Source organism: Sinohyriopsis cumingii, chromosome 6 (genome assembly GCF_028554795.1).
Source record: "Sinohyriopsis cumingii isolate HCF-2022 chromosome 6, ASM2855479v2, whole genome shotgun sequence".
Lineage (NCBI taxonomy): Eukaryota > Metazoa > Mollusca > Bivalvia > Unionida > Unionidae > Sinohyriopsis > Sinohyriopsis cumingii.
In genome coordinates this window covers 131,044,530-131,061,063 of record NC_142966.1, presented here as the reverse complement: position 1 = coordinate 131,061,063, position 16,534 = coordinate 131,044,530, and the positions used below count along the sequence as shown (strand labels likewise).

General features: G+C 32.8%; 1 protein-coding gene across 14 annotated transcripts in view; it reads right to left on the bottom strand.

The window, feature by feature from the left end:
* Positions 1 to 16,534, bottom strand: part of LOC149797969 (uncharacterized) — a 146,803-nt gene that overhangs the window by 44,535 nt on the left and 85,734 nt on the right. For all 14 annotated transcript variants that reach the window (XR_016421926.1, XR_016421929.1, XR_016421930.1 and 11 more), the window contains exons 10-12: positions 15,192 to 15,314; positions 10,554 to 10,730; positions 2,015 to 2,306 (exon numbers count right to left, since the gene is read on the bottom strand). Coding sequence is in view for 5 of the 14 variants with exons in the window: in XM_089963050.1 (XP_089819176.1) it covers positions 2,015 to 2,306; positions 10,554 to 10,730; positions 15,192 to 15,314 (592 nt within the window). In the remaining 9 variants the exon portion in view is untranslated. The remainder of the gene's footprint in view (positions 1 to 2,014; positions 2,307 to 10,553; positions 10,731 to 15,191; positions 15,315 to 16,534) is intronic.

The window sequence follows — 16,534 nt, the reverse complement described above, 5'->3', positions numbered from 1 at the left end:
ATCAGAACCCTTTATTAATTACAACCACTTACTCTAAGAAATAATTATTTTTTATTACTGAACATATACAAATTTGATACATAGACGACTGCTGTTGAAAGAAAAAAAATTCAGATCCTGCATGCACTTGTATAATACAAGTCCTGAGGAAACAGGGTCAGTGTCATTGTATCTTTTTAAGTTTAGCCAGACATCAGACATTTGGATCCAGTTTCTGTCCTTTCCTGATAGTAGCTCAATAATTTGGCTTTGAATAGTCATAAACATATGGTAGACACAATGCAAATGGAACATGAGGTGACTACTTAAATTGCCTGAGCAATCAACCACTGGAATAAATTACTAATCTGAATGTGAATAAGTTTGATTTTGCACATCCAAAATCCACTTGTAAACTTCTCAGATAAAGGTTACCTGCCATGCCAAGAGATAAAACTACTGTCTCGTTCAACCGTGGGCATAAATAAAGCAAACTTTTTATGATTATCTGTTGATGAGGTTATCAAGTAAGCTAATTTATAAGGTTACCACAAGCTTGGATTTAGAACCATGTGTCGAGCTTATGCATGTTTATTTAACAACACTGCATCATAACCATTCAAAAGCTTGTTACTGCATTAGCTAGCAATAAATTTATGCAGCTTTCTTGCTACAAGTTTGTGGGCTTTAAAACTATACATTCTGACCAGATACTGATCCAAAAAAACTATCTGTATTATTGTATGAAAAAGTAAAGCTAATTAACATCAACTCTGTGAATAAAATATATATCAGTTAGTTCATACTGAAATCTCTGGTTTTTAATTTTCAGTTTTCTTGATATTTAGACTGTGTACCGACTCATTTCTCAAACATTCTCAAATCCTTTATTTTGCTACATGTTCCACTTTTGTTGTTATCCTCCATGTTTCATTTTAATTTTTTTTTCCTAATCATTATTAACTTAAAATAGTGAACATTCATGTTTGGCTGAAAATCAGTGTGTTACGTAGTACGATTAATCAACCCACAAATCTGTGTTGATACTGATGGATGATATATGGGTTTGATGTCACCTATTCATCAAAAAGTGCAATTTTGCTGCAATAAATCTTTCCAAAACAAACCTGCATACACTTTAGACACTAGTAAATGGTAACAGCCATATCTAGTGTGAAATACAAAATGACAACAGGACACAGGGTTGTGCTATTCCACATGGATAACAAGTCACCAAACATAAGACTTGCTCCAGAAACATAATGTACATGTCACCAAAGGAACCCTTCAGTCAATGGTAGCTTCACAGCCATGAGACATACCGGTAAGTGTACACTGATGTGTGCAGCCAAAATTAGCTGCAGAGATGCGCAGGTTTCAATGAATAGATGACATCAGCTCCTAAATCGAAAATCAATATCATCACGGGAAAGTGGCTGATTTATTGGCCTCTATGTTGCACTACCATTTTCATCAGGTGCTTTTTAGCAATCAAGAATTGCAATTAAAATTCTGAGCTTCTGGTGATAAAAAAATTGTCTATTGAGCTTTTATACTTGAAAAAAAACATCAATTTTGTTTAATGATAATTTACTAAAAACAGGCATATGTGAAAAAACATAACGATTTGTTACAGAAGTTCTTAATTTTCAGAGTATGCATACCATTTTACAACAGCTTGCCACTGCAACTTAGCAATATAGCTCCATAAGGATGGTCAATAAATGCATGGCATATGAGGCAATTTTCCACCTGCATTATGCTGTGACTCAACAAATTTTCAAAGTGTCATCATGTAGGGAATTTCCTAAATCTACTCCATATTCTCCACCCCCTCAAAATGTGTTCACATGAAACAAAAATGCTGTCACCAGAGTGCCTGAAGATGGACCTAAACACAAAACTCCCCAAGGTGTGATAGATAGACAGACAGATGGACAGACAAGGATAACACCGTATGTGCTACCACTGTTGAGATGAGGAATAAATACAACAAAACAGATGTCTGAAAGCTAAACATAATAAAGATAAATACCCTGGTGTTCAGATGAATGACTGCTTTGCTTATGACTCTTTGACTGATCATGAAGAATTGCAGGTGAGCTTTCAGAATGCAGTAAAGGCGTATTCTTGGAATCACCTTCATCATCAAAAAGGTACTGGTTCCTCCTGTCATCAGAGACATTTTGTTTCTTAAAAACATCTTTTTTCTCCTGACTGACTTTTGACAGATCCAAAACTGGATGGCTTGGAGTTTCATGGATCTCAGACAGTTTTTTAAAATATTTTTGGCACAAATCCTGGTCATAAACAACAATTGTCACTTTCTGGAAAAAAATTAAAATAAGCAAAACTTTGATGACCCAAACATGCCTATTCCAATATCCATCATATCTTTAAAAACATGTTCTGCCTTGGTGAATATATCCTTATGAAATGCTGAAAAAAATCTATGATATTACTATGATTCTGAGTGATTTGACTTTCTGAAGTGTTACTATAATTTTCATCAGAATCTGAATACATTATTCATTATTTCACCTTAAACTTATCATAACTTAACATGCATACAGTTATATGTAAACCTTTACATGCATAACTTTATATGTATACCTTTACATATATACATTCACAAGTGATTTCTAGAAAGTTGCCACACTGCTCTATATCATTTATGATAATGAAGGTATCTGACGATTCAAGATTATCTGCATGCACTTTTCCCCATTACAGGCTTGTAATAAATTTGACTCTTACATTTGGCTAATTTCCACTGATTTTTGTAAATATTAAGCTTTGGGATCTCAGATATGTTTAAACAACTACACTACATGAGTTGCTCAAGACTTCTTATTGTCTTTGAAAACTTTTCTTGCTTGTATGCTTCTTGTATATATATATATATATATATATATATATATATAGTGAAACCCCTCAAAACAAAAATCTCCTAGGACCCTCAAACATTTGAGTTATTTGAGTTTTCAAAAGTTTTTGGTTTAGTGAGGTATTCACAGATGTGAGATACTATGACTTTTCCTAAGCGTTTATTAAAACATTTAGGTTATGAGGGAATTCAGGTATAGGGAGGTTTGGGTTTTGAGAACTTTCACTGTATATATATATATATATATATATATATATATATATATATATATTGCTGCCATGAAATAATTGCTATGGCACTCAGAAATTACTTGAAACCTTCAGGTTCAAAACTGACCCTCGACTCACTCCATATACTACAAAATTTTATATTGTAAAGATGCAAACAAGAGTTCCACAATAGGACCGACCCTCTACCAGTCAAAATGAATTTCCAAGAATAAAAAATAAGACTATTTCTTCTTTTTAACTGCTGATTACTTAAAACTATATCTGATATTCTTGAGAAACTCCAACATATCAAATTTTCAAACAAAATTATTTCTTACATGCCTGACAAAGGATATTCATGAGATACATGTACGGTCAAGGGAAAATTCTATGTCATGGCTGTTAACATTGAACATGATATCATGCATACAAAAGTATTCAATGTTTTTCAGATAATGTCAGCATATACCCATGTTCTAAATTTGGTTAAATCTATCATTCATGTTTTAAGGCAGTAGAAACAAAGTTATTTAAGTGGCATCATTCAGGGTATTCATTCGATATGTACATAAACTGAATTAGGTAAAATTCTATTTTATCTTGTTTGTGTTATCATATTTAAAAGTTAATATAGTTGGAAACCTCCATCATGACCTCTGACCTTAAAATCAATGTCAGAATGCTATCAGATTGTTTATTGGGGTGCAACTAGTACAAAATCTGATAAAGATTTACTTGTATGTGTACAAATCACTGTGTTCAAAATCTTAAAGAAGCACAAAAATGTAACAGATGACCTTTGATCTGATTCCAAGGTCAATTAAACCTAGCTTTCAAAAAAGAATCAATTAAATATTGCAAAAAGTATTTTAGAAACCCTCATCCTCCCTATAAAGAAGATTAGTGACAAAAGGATTTTCAAGTTTATTATTATTATATGCCATATCTGTTGTAATAATACATTTGAGTCTCATACGCTCCTTAACACTAGGAAGCTGGCAGGTGTGCATGCAAGAGATTTATTCATTTTTTGGAAAATAAATCATAAACATTATAAGGAGGATGCTAGCTTGCTCTGAGTGAATAATGGATATATTTCATTGCATGAGTGAAAATACTCAAGTCCTTCACCCGCAATATGAAAGCAAATATTGGTTTTTGTTTTATGCTTCAGAGTATTAAGCAGCAACATGTATGACAAATTTATTACTGTATACATTGTAGTAATGTCAGTGGCTTATTGTTTATTTTCAGCTGTGTCTTGTGTATATTCACACAAACAATGTCAGTAATAGCATAATTCTCCTTCTAATTTAAGGCAAAAAAACACATTAAAAACAAAAAGAGACCAAAAAAGGTGCATGCACATAATTAGATTTTAACTTGGTTTGTTAGCATGTGAGGCGACCATAATCGCCATTAGATCATGCAAGCATCTAAAAATGGCTAGAATTTCTTGTTTATAATAAAATCAATGCAGCAGTGAAAATATTTTTTTTTTATTTCACTCAAGTGATTTATCACAACTGTTTCACTTGAAAAATCATGTAATACATTGCCTAGCATAAAATTAGAGACTAAATTAATAAACAATTATAGAAATAAAATGATTCTGATAAAACCAAACATAACTGCAGTCATCTTTTGGCAATCAAAAGAAAAAAAGGGATGAATCAGCAAACGTTTGGAATAAGACATGTTAACACTGCTATCTTAGCATATCAACAGGATATGGCAATTTTATTTCTTGTCCCTTCTTCCTGTTATCATCATTGAAGTACAGGATCCTGAAACTGATAATCCTCCCAGTAAAATATAGAAGAAAATGTAAAAGAAATGCTGAATGAACATTTTTAAAATGTATGAAAATGAATTTATGAGTGTAACACGATGAAAATGGAGACTGCAAATGCAAAATACAGTATGCAGATTGGTGAATATTAAACAAATGTGAAATGAAATGCAAAAGCATTTTATGAATGGTTTTGAATATCTTTTGACCCTTAGTGCATGATAATCTGAGATAAAGTCCTTTATTCTTTACAATCAAAATTATTGTACCAGTCTGTACAATTTGTACCTGAACAAAACAAAATAAGGAATATAAATTTCTGACAAAGAATCTACAACTGTATTTGAACATTTATGGCAGTTGCATCATTTTGTTTTATTTATCATACATCTGATTTTCTCTTTCGCATCCTACACATTTGCTATTTTAATAAAGCACACCTTTAGTATGAAAATATATAAAAGCAATATCTCCTTATGGAAATTCTAACTTTGGTATATACAATCCAACTGAACAAAAATGAAAATGAAAGAATAAATGAGATTAATCAATACAGCATCAGAATCTACTTCTCAGACCATAAATGTGCACAAACCCCTTGAAGGACCAATGCTATATTGTCTGAAAAGAAATTTCAGGAATTTAAGACCATTTATCTGTTTCAACTTCTGAGTGCTGAAACCATTTCTGATATTCCTGAGCAAGAAGATTTTTAAATTATCCACTATGGTGGTCATCTTGGATATAAAATCAGAACATTTTTGTTTGGGACACACTAGACATCATTAAAAAACTTTTGACAAAAATCCCATGCTATTATTCCCATCCAATCAGATGCCACAAGAAGATTTTCAAGATGGCCATCATAGCGGTCCTATATAAGATTGGCACTATTTTGCATTAAAGACCAGTTAAACAAAAAACAAATTTTGTGAAAACTCTTATGTTAATATGGCCATCAATTCTGGAGTAGCAAAAGCAAAAGTTTCAATATGACCAGTGATCACATTTTACATAAAGTCTGAATTATTTTAATTCAGCTAGACACCATAGGAAGCCTTCTGTTAAAAACCTCTCAATGACATGCCTCACCATTAATTAGTAACATTTTTTAATTTTCAAGATGGCTGCCATGGTGGCCATATTTGAGGTTACACTGGCATCATTTTCATTTAGGTGGTGCTATACAGTTTCGCATTTTGCATAGGGTTAGGATTTTAAAGAAAAAGAATTTCCCCGGCTTTCCTCACTGGTTATACTGGCTATTTAAAAAAGACCTTGTATATCTTTGGTATAATGCAAAGAACCTTTAATTCCCTTTATTTTGGTGTATTTTTGATGGGTGTACTATGGGTTATAGAGTATACAGCTTGGCCTTACTTCAAATGTGCACCTTTCAAAAAAGTGCTAGCTCTACTTGGTCATTTTCACTTCCTGAACTTCAGAGGTAAATTGTATAAAAAAGAGCCAATAACTTTTTTCATTTTATATATTTGGTACTTCATTCATTGCACTTTCAGAAGCTGGTATTGTCTAGTCTGGCAAAATTCATTTTCCCTATTTTAATAGCTGCTATGTATAGTGTACTTTAGACTAATTCAGACTGATTTTTTAACACAAGGGAGCAGTCATTTTAGTTAGCAGTGTGCTTAAATCATGTAAAATTTCCCAAAGTACAATATCCAAAAAGAAATATCATCCACATTACATTAATGTAGCATAGAGGTATGCAAACATTCTCTCCACTGTGCATGTTTTAAATGCGAACTACTTCACCTTACATACGTCACTCTCTCAAAAGTACATATTATCTGGTGAGCGCCACCTTAGAAGTAAATATATACACATAAAATAATTAATCGTCTGGCAAAAATCCAATATGAATATGATCTTATATCAAGGAAAAGGGGAGATAACAAGATTTTCAAGATGGCTGCCATGGTGACCATATTAGGTGTCAGATTGGCACCATTTTCAATTAGGACTAATCTTACATCAAATGAATTATTCTCATGAAAACTCAATGTTCATATGACTTTCCATCTAGAAGGAATAGTAAAAACAAGATTTGTTCAAGACTGTCACAGTGGTGGCCATATATTATGTCACTTCAGCACAATTTACACTTAAAAACATGCAAATGACATAAGAAATCTTCCAATAAAAACCCAATGTAGGTATGACTTTCTGTTCATATGGAATAGTGATAGCAAAATTTTCATGATGATCTGAATGATGGTCATATTGGATGTCAGATCAACACCATTTTCATTTAAAAACATGTAGACATCATAGAAGTCAAGTGAAAATTCCATGTCAATGACTTTCTGTTCAGAAGGGTTACTAAAAAAAAATTTTAAGCTGGCTATCAAGATGGCCATATCGTATATCAATACAGGAGATCATATACAGTCACTTACTGAAAACCCAAATTGATATGGTACTCTGTTTAGGAAGAATGGTGATAATATGATTCTCAGAATGTTTTCTGTTTTGGCCTCCTTGACCAATTGAAAACTGTAACAAGTCTTTACTGAAAACCTCATATAGATTTGACCAACAATTCAGAAGAAGTAGTGATGAGATGATTTTCAAGATGGCTGCAGTGATGGCCATTATACTGGCTGTCAAAGCAGCCGTCATGGCAGACATATTGAATGTCAGATCAGCATTATTTTCATTTAGGAACAACATCTAAATTCTTTTTAGTGAAACTTCCATGTTGAAATGACTATTCATACAGGATGAGTGATAATAACAAGATTTTAAAGATGGCTGCTATTGTGGTCATACTGGATTTTCAAGCAGTACTGTTTTCATTTAGGACTTCACTGTAGATCTGCCTTAATGTGCCATTGTTTATTTGATAGATTTTACAGAACTGCTTAGGCATTATGATACAAAATATTCTGATAAAGTGTAATTTACGGAACACAATATCAAACAATAAACCATGTTAATGATCGTATATAAGAGACAATATAAAATGCATGAGTGTGAATTTTAATTACCAAAATAGATAGATTTGTAGCTAAATGTTATTACGAATTGAAAACAGAATAACACTGGAACTATTTTCTTGGTGCAGCCTTTATTTACCTGACTTGCAAACTCTGAAATGTTTTCTCAACAGCAAGTATTTCATATATGTATCAGTTTCTAAACAAATATAAAATTTTGCTTAATTTAAATATAAAAAGTCCATGAAATGTCAATTTTTATTATTTAGTACACCACAGTCAGGCACCTAGTATATGTAATTACCTTGTGTTGAGTAATGTTACATGATAATGGCAGCCATCCCATCCCAATCTGGCCTAAGATAGTCTTTCACTAATAGCAGCCCTCCATCCCATTCTGGCATTATATAGTCTTTCACTAATAGTAGCCCTCACATCCCAATCTGGCCTGAGATCACTTTTCATGAATAGTAGCCCTCCACCCCCATCTGGCCTTAAGAAGAAGTCAAAATCTGACCAACGATAACTCATTCCCTGATACCTTGCAAACATGTTTATAATGTGAGCTCAGTCATGGATTCCATTCTTTTTGTACTACAAAGTACCCAAAAATGTATCCCTATTTGTTGAAAATGAAGAAAATCGTGATAAAAATTGGCAACTGAAACCTTGCTCATTCCATCGTCAAAAATGGTTGATATGACCTGGAAATATGAGTCAGTGTTACAAAATTATCAACTTTTAATAAAATGTCATTTACTTTGTTAAATTTTTTTTCCAAACAACATTCCTGGACACCATAAATAACAGTATGCAATGGAATTTTGATCAATGACAATGTCATTAATGCCCTAACTTTAGGCATCAGTTTTATAAATAAATACCAAATAAATAAGTTTTTTTTTATCAATTAAAATTCGAGTATTAGATCTACTCTTAGTTCAGTTTAAGTGTAATGATTGTAAATACAATGTGCCCAGTTGTATTCAAACATGAAATATATCAATCTACCGTAACACCTATGTCTGCAAGCATTTCTGTGAGAACCTAATTAAGTGTCAACCTTGTTTTGATACCTGACTGAGCAAGTATTTGTTGTATTGTTGCAATGAATTAAAAGCTGACCTCCTTGTGTTACCACATTAATTACATCTTTTGTATCAAATAAAAGGGGTGGAATAAATTCAAATTTAAAATTCATGCAAATCCAGCCTGTGTAAGTGCAAGCAGCCCCGGTAATGTCAGGTCAACTCATTTCAAGTGATCAACTCTTATAATTCTTTTGTGAATGTAATATGATTGAACTACCTCAAATTAGCATATTCATTCACAAATGTAATCAAAGATTGAAAGACAACCAAGCAAAATGAATACTTTATTAAATAAAATTCTGGTTCACATTAGTTTTATTAATGAGAAGCTAGTTTCAGTGTTTGTAGTTAACTTGTAATTCCAGAATTGGCATTCAGAGAATTTTGACATTGAAGCCTTTTTCATGAACTAAATGGTTCATTTTTTTAAACAAAAGTAATCTTGTTTGAATTTGAATCAGTAAATAGTCTGGTTCCCTGATTGTTATGACCCTTGCATTGCATTCCACAATAGTAGAAAGCAAAGCATGGAACATATGGATCAGGGAATCAGACTACTCACCAACAACATACCAGTAAAGCAGTGATGTACTATACAGTGTTTTCGCATACATGGGAATGATTGTTGAAACCATTTGGAATGATTTTAACATCCTCCCTACTGTTGGGCATCTCAAAAATAAATGTCTTTTTTTTAAATACATAAAACTAAATAACTTTGATAGATAAAGTGCTTTATTGACAATTATTCCCAATGAGATTTAAAGATGAGTATTCAGCCATTAAACAGACCATTTTGCACCCCATCCCCCTTGGCGGTTGTCTCAATGTCCAGTGAGGATGGTATCATTTCATGTTGTTATGGCTGTCCCTTGATAACTTGCACCCTCACTTATAGTGTGGTCTATGGTTCTGGACCCCGTTGTGCACAAGTTATCAAGGGAGAGGTGTATTTGGGTACAAAATGACAAGATTTGTATGCAGTTAAGTCCGGAAAGTTAGAACTGTAAAATTTATAAAAATGAATGTAATGGCCTGAAAATCTAAGAAGGTCATTTGGCTATAAACAAAAAAATACTTAGCAAAATTTATTTGTCTACTTCAAGTGACATTGTTGTTTATCCTGCTAACAAGACTTTTGTCCCAAAAAGTTTCTTTTGAAAAATGTGTTAAATAAAACAGAAAAATGCATAAAGTAGAAAAATGTGTAAAATAAAATAGAAAAATGAAAAAAAAAAATAGACAAAAGTGTAAAAGAAAATGGAATTAATTTTAACAAAAATAGAAAAATATGTAAAGAAAATAGAAAAATGTGTAACATACAACAGAAAAATGTGAAAAATAAAATAGAACAATGTGGCCTGAAAATTTAAACTGGTCCTTTATATGTCAATATAAATATACCTATCAAATTTGCTGAAGTACATTTGCACAACCTATAATCAAGCTTCTCAAATGGAAAGACAGACATATAAACAGATTAAATCTAGATAGCCCTTCCCAAAAATGAATGGAGCATAAACATTACAAGATATATACTAGACTTCAAGCAATGTAAGTAAGAAGAATTTGAATTGATAAGTTAGAAATGGAAGGAAAACCTAAATGTCAGAAGGCTATCATCACTACTCATACCCTCATTTGTCCAGGAGTACCCAATGCAAACTTCAATGTTTCTTCTAGCATTGCCTTCACTACAGAATCCTCCTTGTATCGATGAAGACGTCCACATCCAAGTGGTGGAAGGGCCAAAGTTGTTACACCAAATATTTTACACTTCTTAAAGCAAGTTGTCATGACTTTCCTCACCTCCTGTAGAAAAGGGATTAGGAGTAAACATTTTACAAAAATGAAATATGTTTCAGCAAGGATTAAAAGTACAAATGTTTTTATTTCCTTCAAACCAGGGACATTCAAATCTTATAGGTCAAGACCATGGATGTTAAAATCATATAGTCAAGACCATGGACATTCAAATCATATGGGTCAAGACTATAAACATTCAAATCATATAGGTCAGACCATGGAGATTCAAATCATATAGTCAAGACCATGGACATTCAAATCATATGGGTCAAGACTATGGACATTCATTCATATGGGTCAAGACTATGGACATTCATTCATATAGGTCAAGACTATGGACATTCATTCATATAGGTCAAGACCATGGACATTCAAATCTTATATGTCAAGACTATGGACATTCATTCATATAGTCAAGACCATGGACATTCATTCATATGGGTCAAGACTATGGACATTCATTCATATGGGTCAAGACTATGGACATTCATTCATATAGGTCAAGACTATAGACATTCATTCATATATGTCAAGACTATGGACATTCATTCATATAGGTCAAGACTATGGACATTCATTCATATAGGTCAAGACCATGGACATTCAAATCTTATATGTCAAGACCATGGACATTCAAATCATATGGGTCAAGACTATGGACATTCATTCATATAGGTCAAGACCATGGACATTCAAATCTTATATGTCAAGACCATGGACATTCAAATCATATGGGTCAAGACCATGGACATTCAAATCATATGGGTCAAGACCATGGACATTCATTCATATAGGTCAAGACCATGGACATTCAAATCATATGGGTCAAGACCATGGACATTCAAATCATATGGGTCAAGACCATGGACATTCATTCATATAGGTCAAGACCATGGACATTCAAATCATATGGGTCAAGACCATGGACATTCAAATCATATGGGTCAAGACCATGGACATTCATTCATATAGGTCAAGACCATGGACATTCAAATCATATGGGTCAAGACCATGGACATTCAAATCATATGGGTCAAGACCATGGACATTCATTCATATATGTCAAGACCATGGACATTCAAATCATATGGGTCAAGACCATGGACATTCAAATCATATGGGTCAAGACCATGGACATTCATTCATATAGGTCAAGACCATGGACATTCAAATCATATGGGTCAAGACCATGGACATTCAAATCATATGGGTCAAGACCATGGACATTCATTCATATAGGTCAAGACCATGGACATTCAAATCATATGGGTCAAGACCATGGACATTCAAATCATATGGGTCAAGACCATGGACATTCATTCATATAGGTCAAGACCATGGACATTCAAATCATATGGGTCAAGACCATGGACATTCAAATCATATGGGTCAAGACCATGGACATTCATTCATATATGTCAAGACCATGGACATTCAAATCATATGGGTCAAGACCATGGACATTCAAATCATATGGGTCAAGACCATGGACATTCAAATCTTATATGTCAAGACCATGGACATACAAATCATATGGGTCAAGACTATGGACATTCAAATCATATGGGTCAAGACTATGGACATTCATTCATATAGGTCAAGACCATGGACATTCAAATCTTATATGTCAAGACTATGGACATTCAAATCATATGGGTCAAGACTATGGACATTCAAATCATATGGGTCAAGACTATGGACATTTAAATCATATAGGTCAAGACCATGGACATTCATATCATATAAATCAAGACTAAGGACATTAGTATATTTACTGAAAAAAGATGTCCACTAAACAGACAGATTGAAATCATATATGTGATTATAACATTAAATAATTTATCAATCAGTCAATCAATTAATGAACATGAGTAGCTCGTTAATAGAAGCTTATGAATTAACATCACCTATGATTTGTGTCGTGCATCTTCAAGGTATCATTAAACTAATTAAGTTCATGATATATGTAGTTTTTCATTTATTTTTTTGATTTTTAATGAAGTATATGGTACATTAATGAGAACTCAACACATCATGACTATAATACTTAATTTCATGGTCAACATGAAAACAACACACAATATTCATCCTGTTTAGTTATGTGACAACTGTTGGAAGCACAGCTGCATTTAAAGAAGTGATATGAATTTTTGTGCAAGTGACCTTTCTAGAAAAGGCAAAATCACATGTGATCACTTTTTCATTCTATGCAAAAGCCAATAGGCAGAACTTAATGAACATTTTCTTTTTTGTTTAGACAGTAATCCTTTTTGCTACTGAAAATAAGTAACAATATTCAGTTCAGCAGATCTCCATGAAAAAGGTGAGAAGAAATGTAAATGATTTTCTTAGTAATGTCCATTAAACCCCAGACAGTAGGTCACAGTAACCCAGCTAAACTGTATCCAAGACATATTCATCTGAACAGATAAAAACATAGCATATTGATGAGATTATGTGTAAAGTCTACCTGCACTCTATTATGATTCTGTCTTCAAAAATATTTAAACAGCAAAATTACAATCTATATGAGGATTATTTAGTCCCTTCAAACCTTATAAATTTCAAACTAAACCGTATTCTGTTAGTGCAGACTTTGACAATTTGGAAAAATTCAGTCATCAACAGTGAGTGCAATGTTAAATGCTATTTAAAGTAGATGGAGGAGCCTAATTGAACATTATAAGGTGCATGGTTGTAACATATACTTGTTCAGGTAAAAGTAAAATTTGGTTCATCCATACTGTATACAATGTGCATGATACCAACAACTATATATAGTAAAATTAAAATAATGGGGACAAAGTTACAGTGCTAAAAGTCTCTGAATCATGAAAATGTAAGTAGAATATAGATATTTTCTATTTTTTCTTAATGATAAACTACACAAAAAAAATAATGCAGTATGAATAAAAAGGACGCTCTAACATTTTTATAAATTTCATAATAGAGTAGCCATTTAAAAAATTAGTGACTAACTTTAAAGTATAATTAAAATATTCAGATGACTATATATATATATATATATATATATATATATGGCTCATTTATTAGTGTTACGCAACATTTTTTTATATCTTCTGTTGTAAATTACCCCTAGTGATTCTAACATGTGGGAATCCATACATTTTCTTAAATTTTGTCTTTGGTGTTTGTTTTGTGTCAGTTAGCTGTTTATTGTCCATGACAAAATTAGTTTGTTGAGCTTGAAATATTGGGAAACCATTTCAGATATGCACCATAATCTTTGTATCAATACATATACTTTAAAAAAATTGTCCATATTGAAAATGTTTGTCCTGACAGAACAAGGTTTGGCTTGAAATTTTTATAATGTTTCATTATGAAATAAAAAATCCTGAGCTAGACTGTAACTGTGTTACACAAATACTTTTGAAGAAAGGATGGGGGGTATGATCCATAAAAGACTGAAGGTAGACTACAGTAGTATATGAGACAAACAAGACAAGTGCTAGCTAGAGGGGACATCTAGGCCAAGGATTTAAACAACAAAGTCAAGGTTTATAATAATTCTGAGAAAAAAAATCATAGAAGGTAGGTCATAGCTAATACAATTTTGGTGCGTAACATGTTCATTTTAAAATGCACTTTCAGAGTCTGTTTTATTGCAATATCTGACGAGGTATGGGGATTAGACAATACATATCTATAAGCAATGTGAACAAATTCTTTGTATAACAAGCAACCCAGCTGATGCAGGATAAACTATGTGAAAATATACCCACAGTCCAGTTTATATGTCCATAAGTGCAGAAGTGGAAAACTACATTGCCATGGAACAACTAAAATTTAATGTTGGGCAACCTTCCTTCCCAGTGTGGAAGATTGGCTGGGTAGCTAAAAATATTTTTAAATGATCATGTTTAGAATTATAATGTAATTTTATACGTTTTCCAGTGACAAACATTTAATTATTAAATTTTTCCTTTGGGAACATACAGCAGTGTGCCCAAACTGTCTCCATATATAGCTGAGTGTTGTTATCTACAGCAAATTATTTCCATATATTGTTGAGTGTTGGATGATTGCTATTGGCAAGATATAGTTGAGTGTTGGATGATTGCTATTGGCAAGATATAGTTGAATGTTGGGTGATTGCTGTTGGCAATATATAGAGTGTTGGGTGATTGCTGTTGGTAAGATATAGCTGAGTACTGGGTGATTGCACATGGTAAGATAAGTTGAGTGTCGGGTGATTGCTGTTGGTAAGATATAGTTGAGTGTTGGGTGATTGCTGTTGGCAAGATGTCACACTAATTCACATATGTTGGCAACCCATCATCTGGTCTGATCACAGTCAATCCATACTAACACCCTCAAAGGATGAACCTTTAAGAAATAAGACTTATAAATCTTCATCTTTTTTCAACACAAATACATGGTAATGGTATCTTTCATCTTTGCCAAGACAAATATAAAATTGCAGAACAATAGTAAATAGCATACCCTTTCAGTATCATCTACACATGTCTTCAACATAACATGGAGAACCACATCACATTTCAGATTTCCAGTACCTTCTGTTAAAACAAATCCATCTTCTTCAGACTGAACATTGTTGTTGTACATCTAAATGGAAAGCAACAAATCCATCAATCCATGGTTGAAGGTTTCCTTACAAAATAAAAAGTGAAAAACGAGAAATACAAAACAAAGGTTCCTATCATATTACCCAAAGTACATAAGAGTAAGTAAACTATTTAGTATAATATTTGCTTTATATAAGCTAAAACCCTAATAATACTCAGTATAGAACCAAAAATATATACTTATTTCAAAAGATTAACTATGAATTTAATGTTTTGGGGAATCAGATTTTGTCGATTTTGTGGTTGCAGCAGTCAGCAAATTGAAAACACAAATTTAAAGACCCTAAGAAAATGATCCTCCTGTTGCATAGGACCCCTTCTCTGAAAACACAAATTAAAAGACCCTGAGAAAAATGCTCTCCTGTCGAACATGACACCTTCTCTGAAAACACAAATTTAAAGACCCCAAGAAAATGGTCCTCCTGTTAACAGGATCCCTCTTCCAAATACACAAATTTAGAGTCCCAAAGAAAATGCTCCTCCTGTCGAACAGGACCACTTTTACAAAAACACACATTTAAAACCCCAATGAAAATGCTCCTTCTGTTGAACAGTACTCCTTCTCCAAAAACACAAATGAAAAGACCCAGATAAAATACTCTTCCTGTCGAACAGGGCCTGATTTTCCAAAACCACAAATGTATTGATCAAAATAAATTGAAAAAGCAATGCAAAAACTGATACTGGTACAAATAAAAGAATTCAATGTAGTCATTAATAATGATGACTGAGTGACTGATGTAATCAAGACCTACATTTAGAATGTTAAAATCTTGGCAAACGTTTCAGCCAGTTCAGTTTGACTGGATTCATTTGTTTCACTTTGGCATGTTTAATCTGGACAAAATCTGTTATCTAGAAACAGGTTTGAAAAAACTGCATCTCCACAAGCTGAAAGGCTAGTGTGATCTTAATTTTTTTCTTTAATTCTGGTTTTACAGGAAATGGCCCAAAACTTGGTCACAGTCTGAAGAACAGTGAAATTGCTAAGGGGCCATTTTCTGTTCCAGGTATAAACTAATAAAATGGAAGCCATTTTAAGAGCTTTCCCCCACCCTCCGATTATGAGCTTTATATCACATAATGGTTTTTAATAAATTAAAGATCATCTGGTCAGTGAATACCTGAAATGGAGTCATATGTCAGAGATCAAAATGTAGTAGTAATTTTATACAGTGAAAGATACTCAGCAGCTATTTC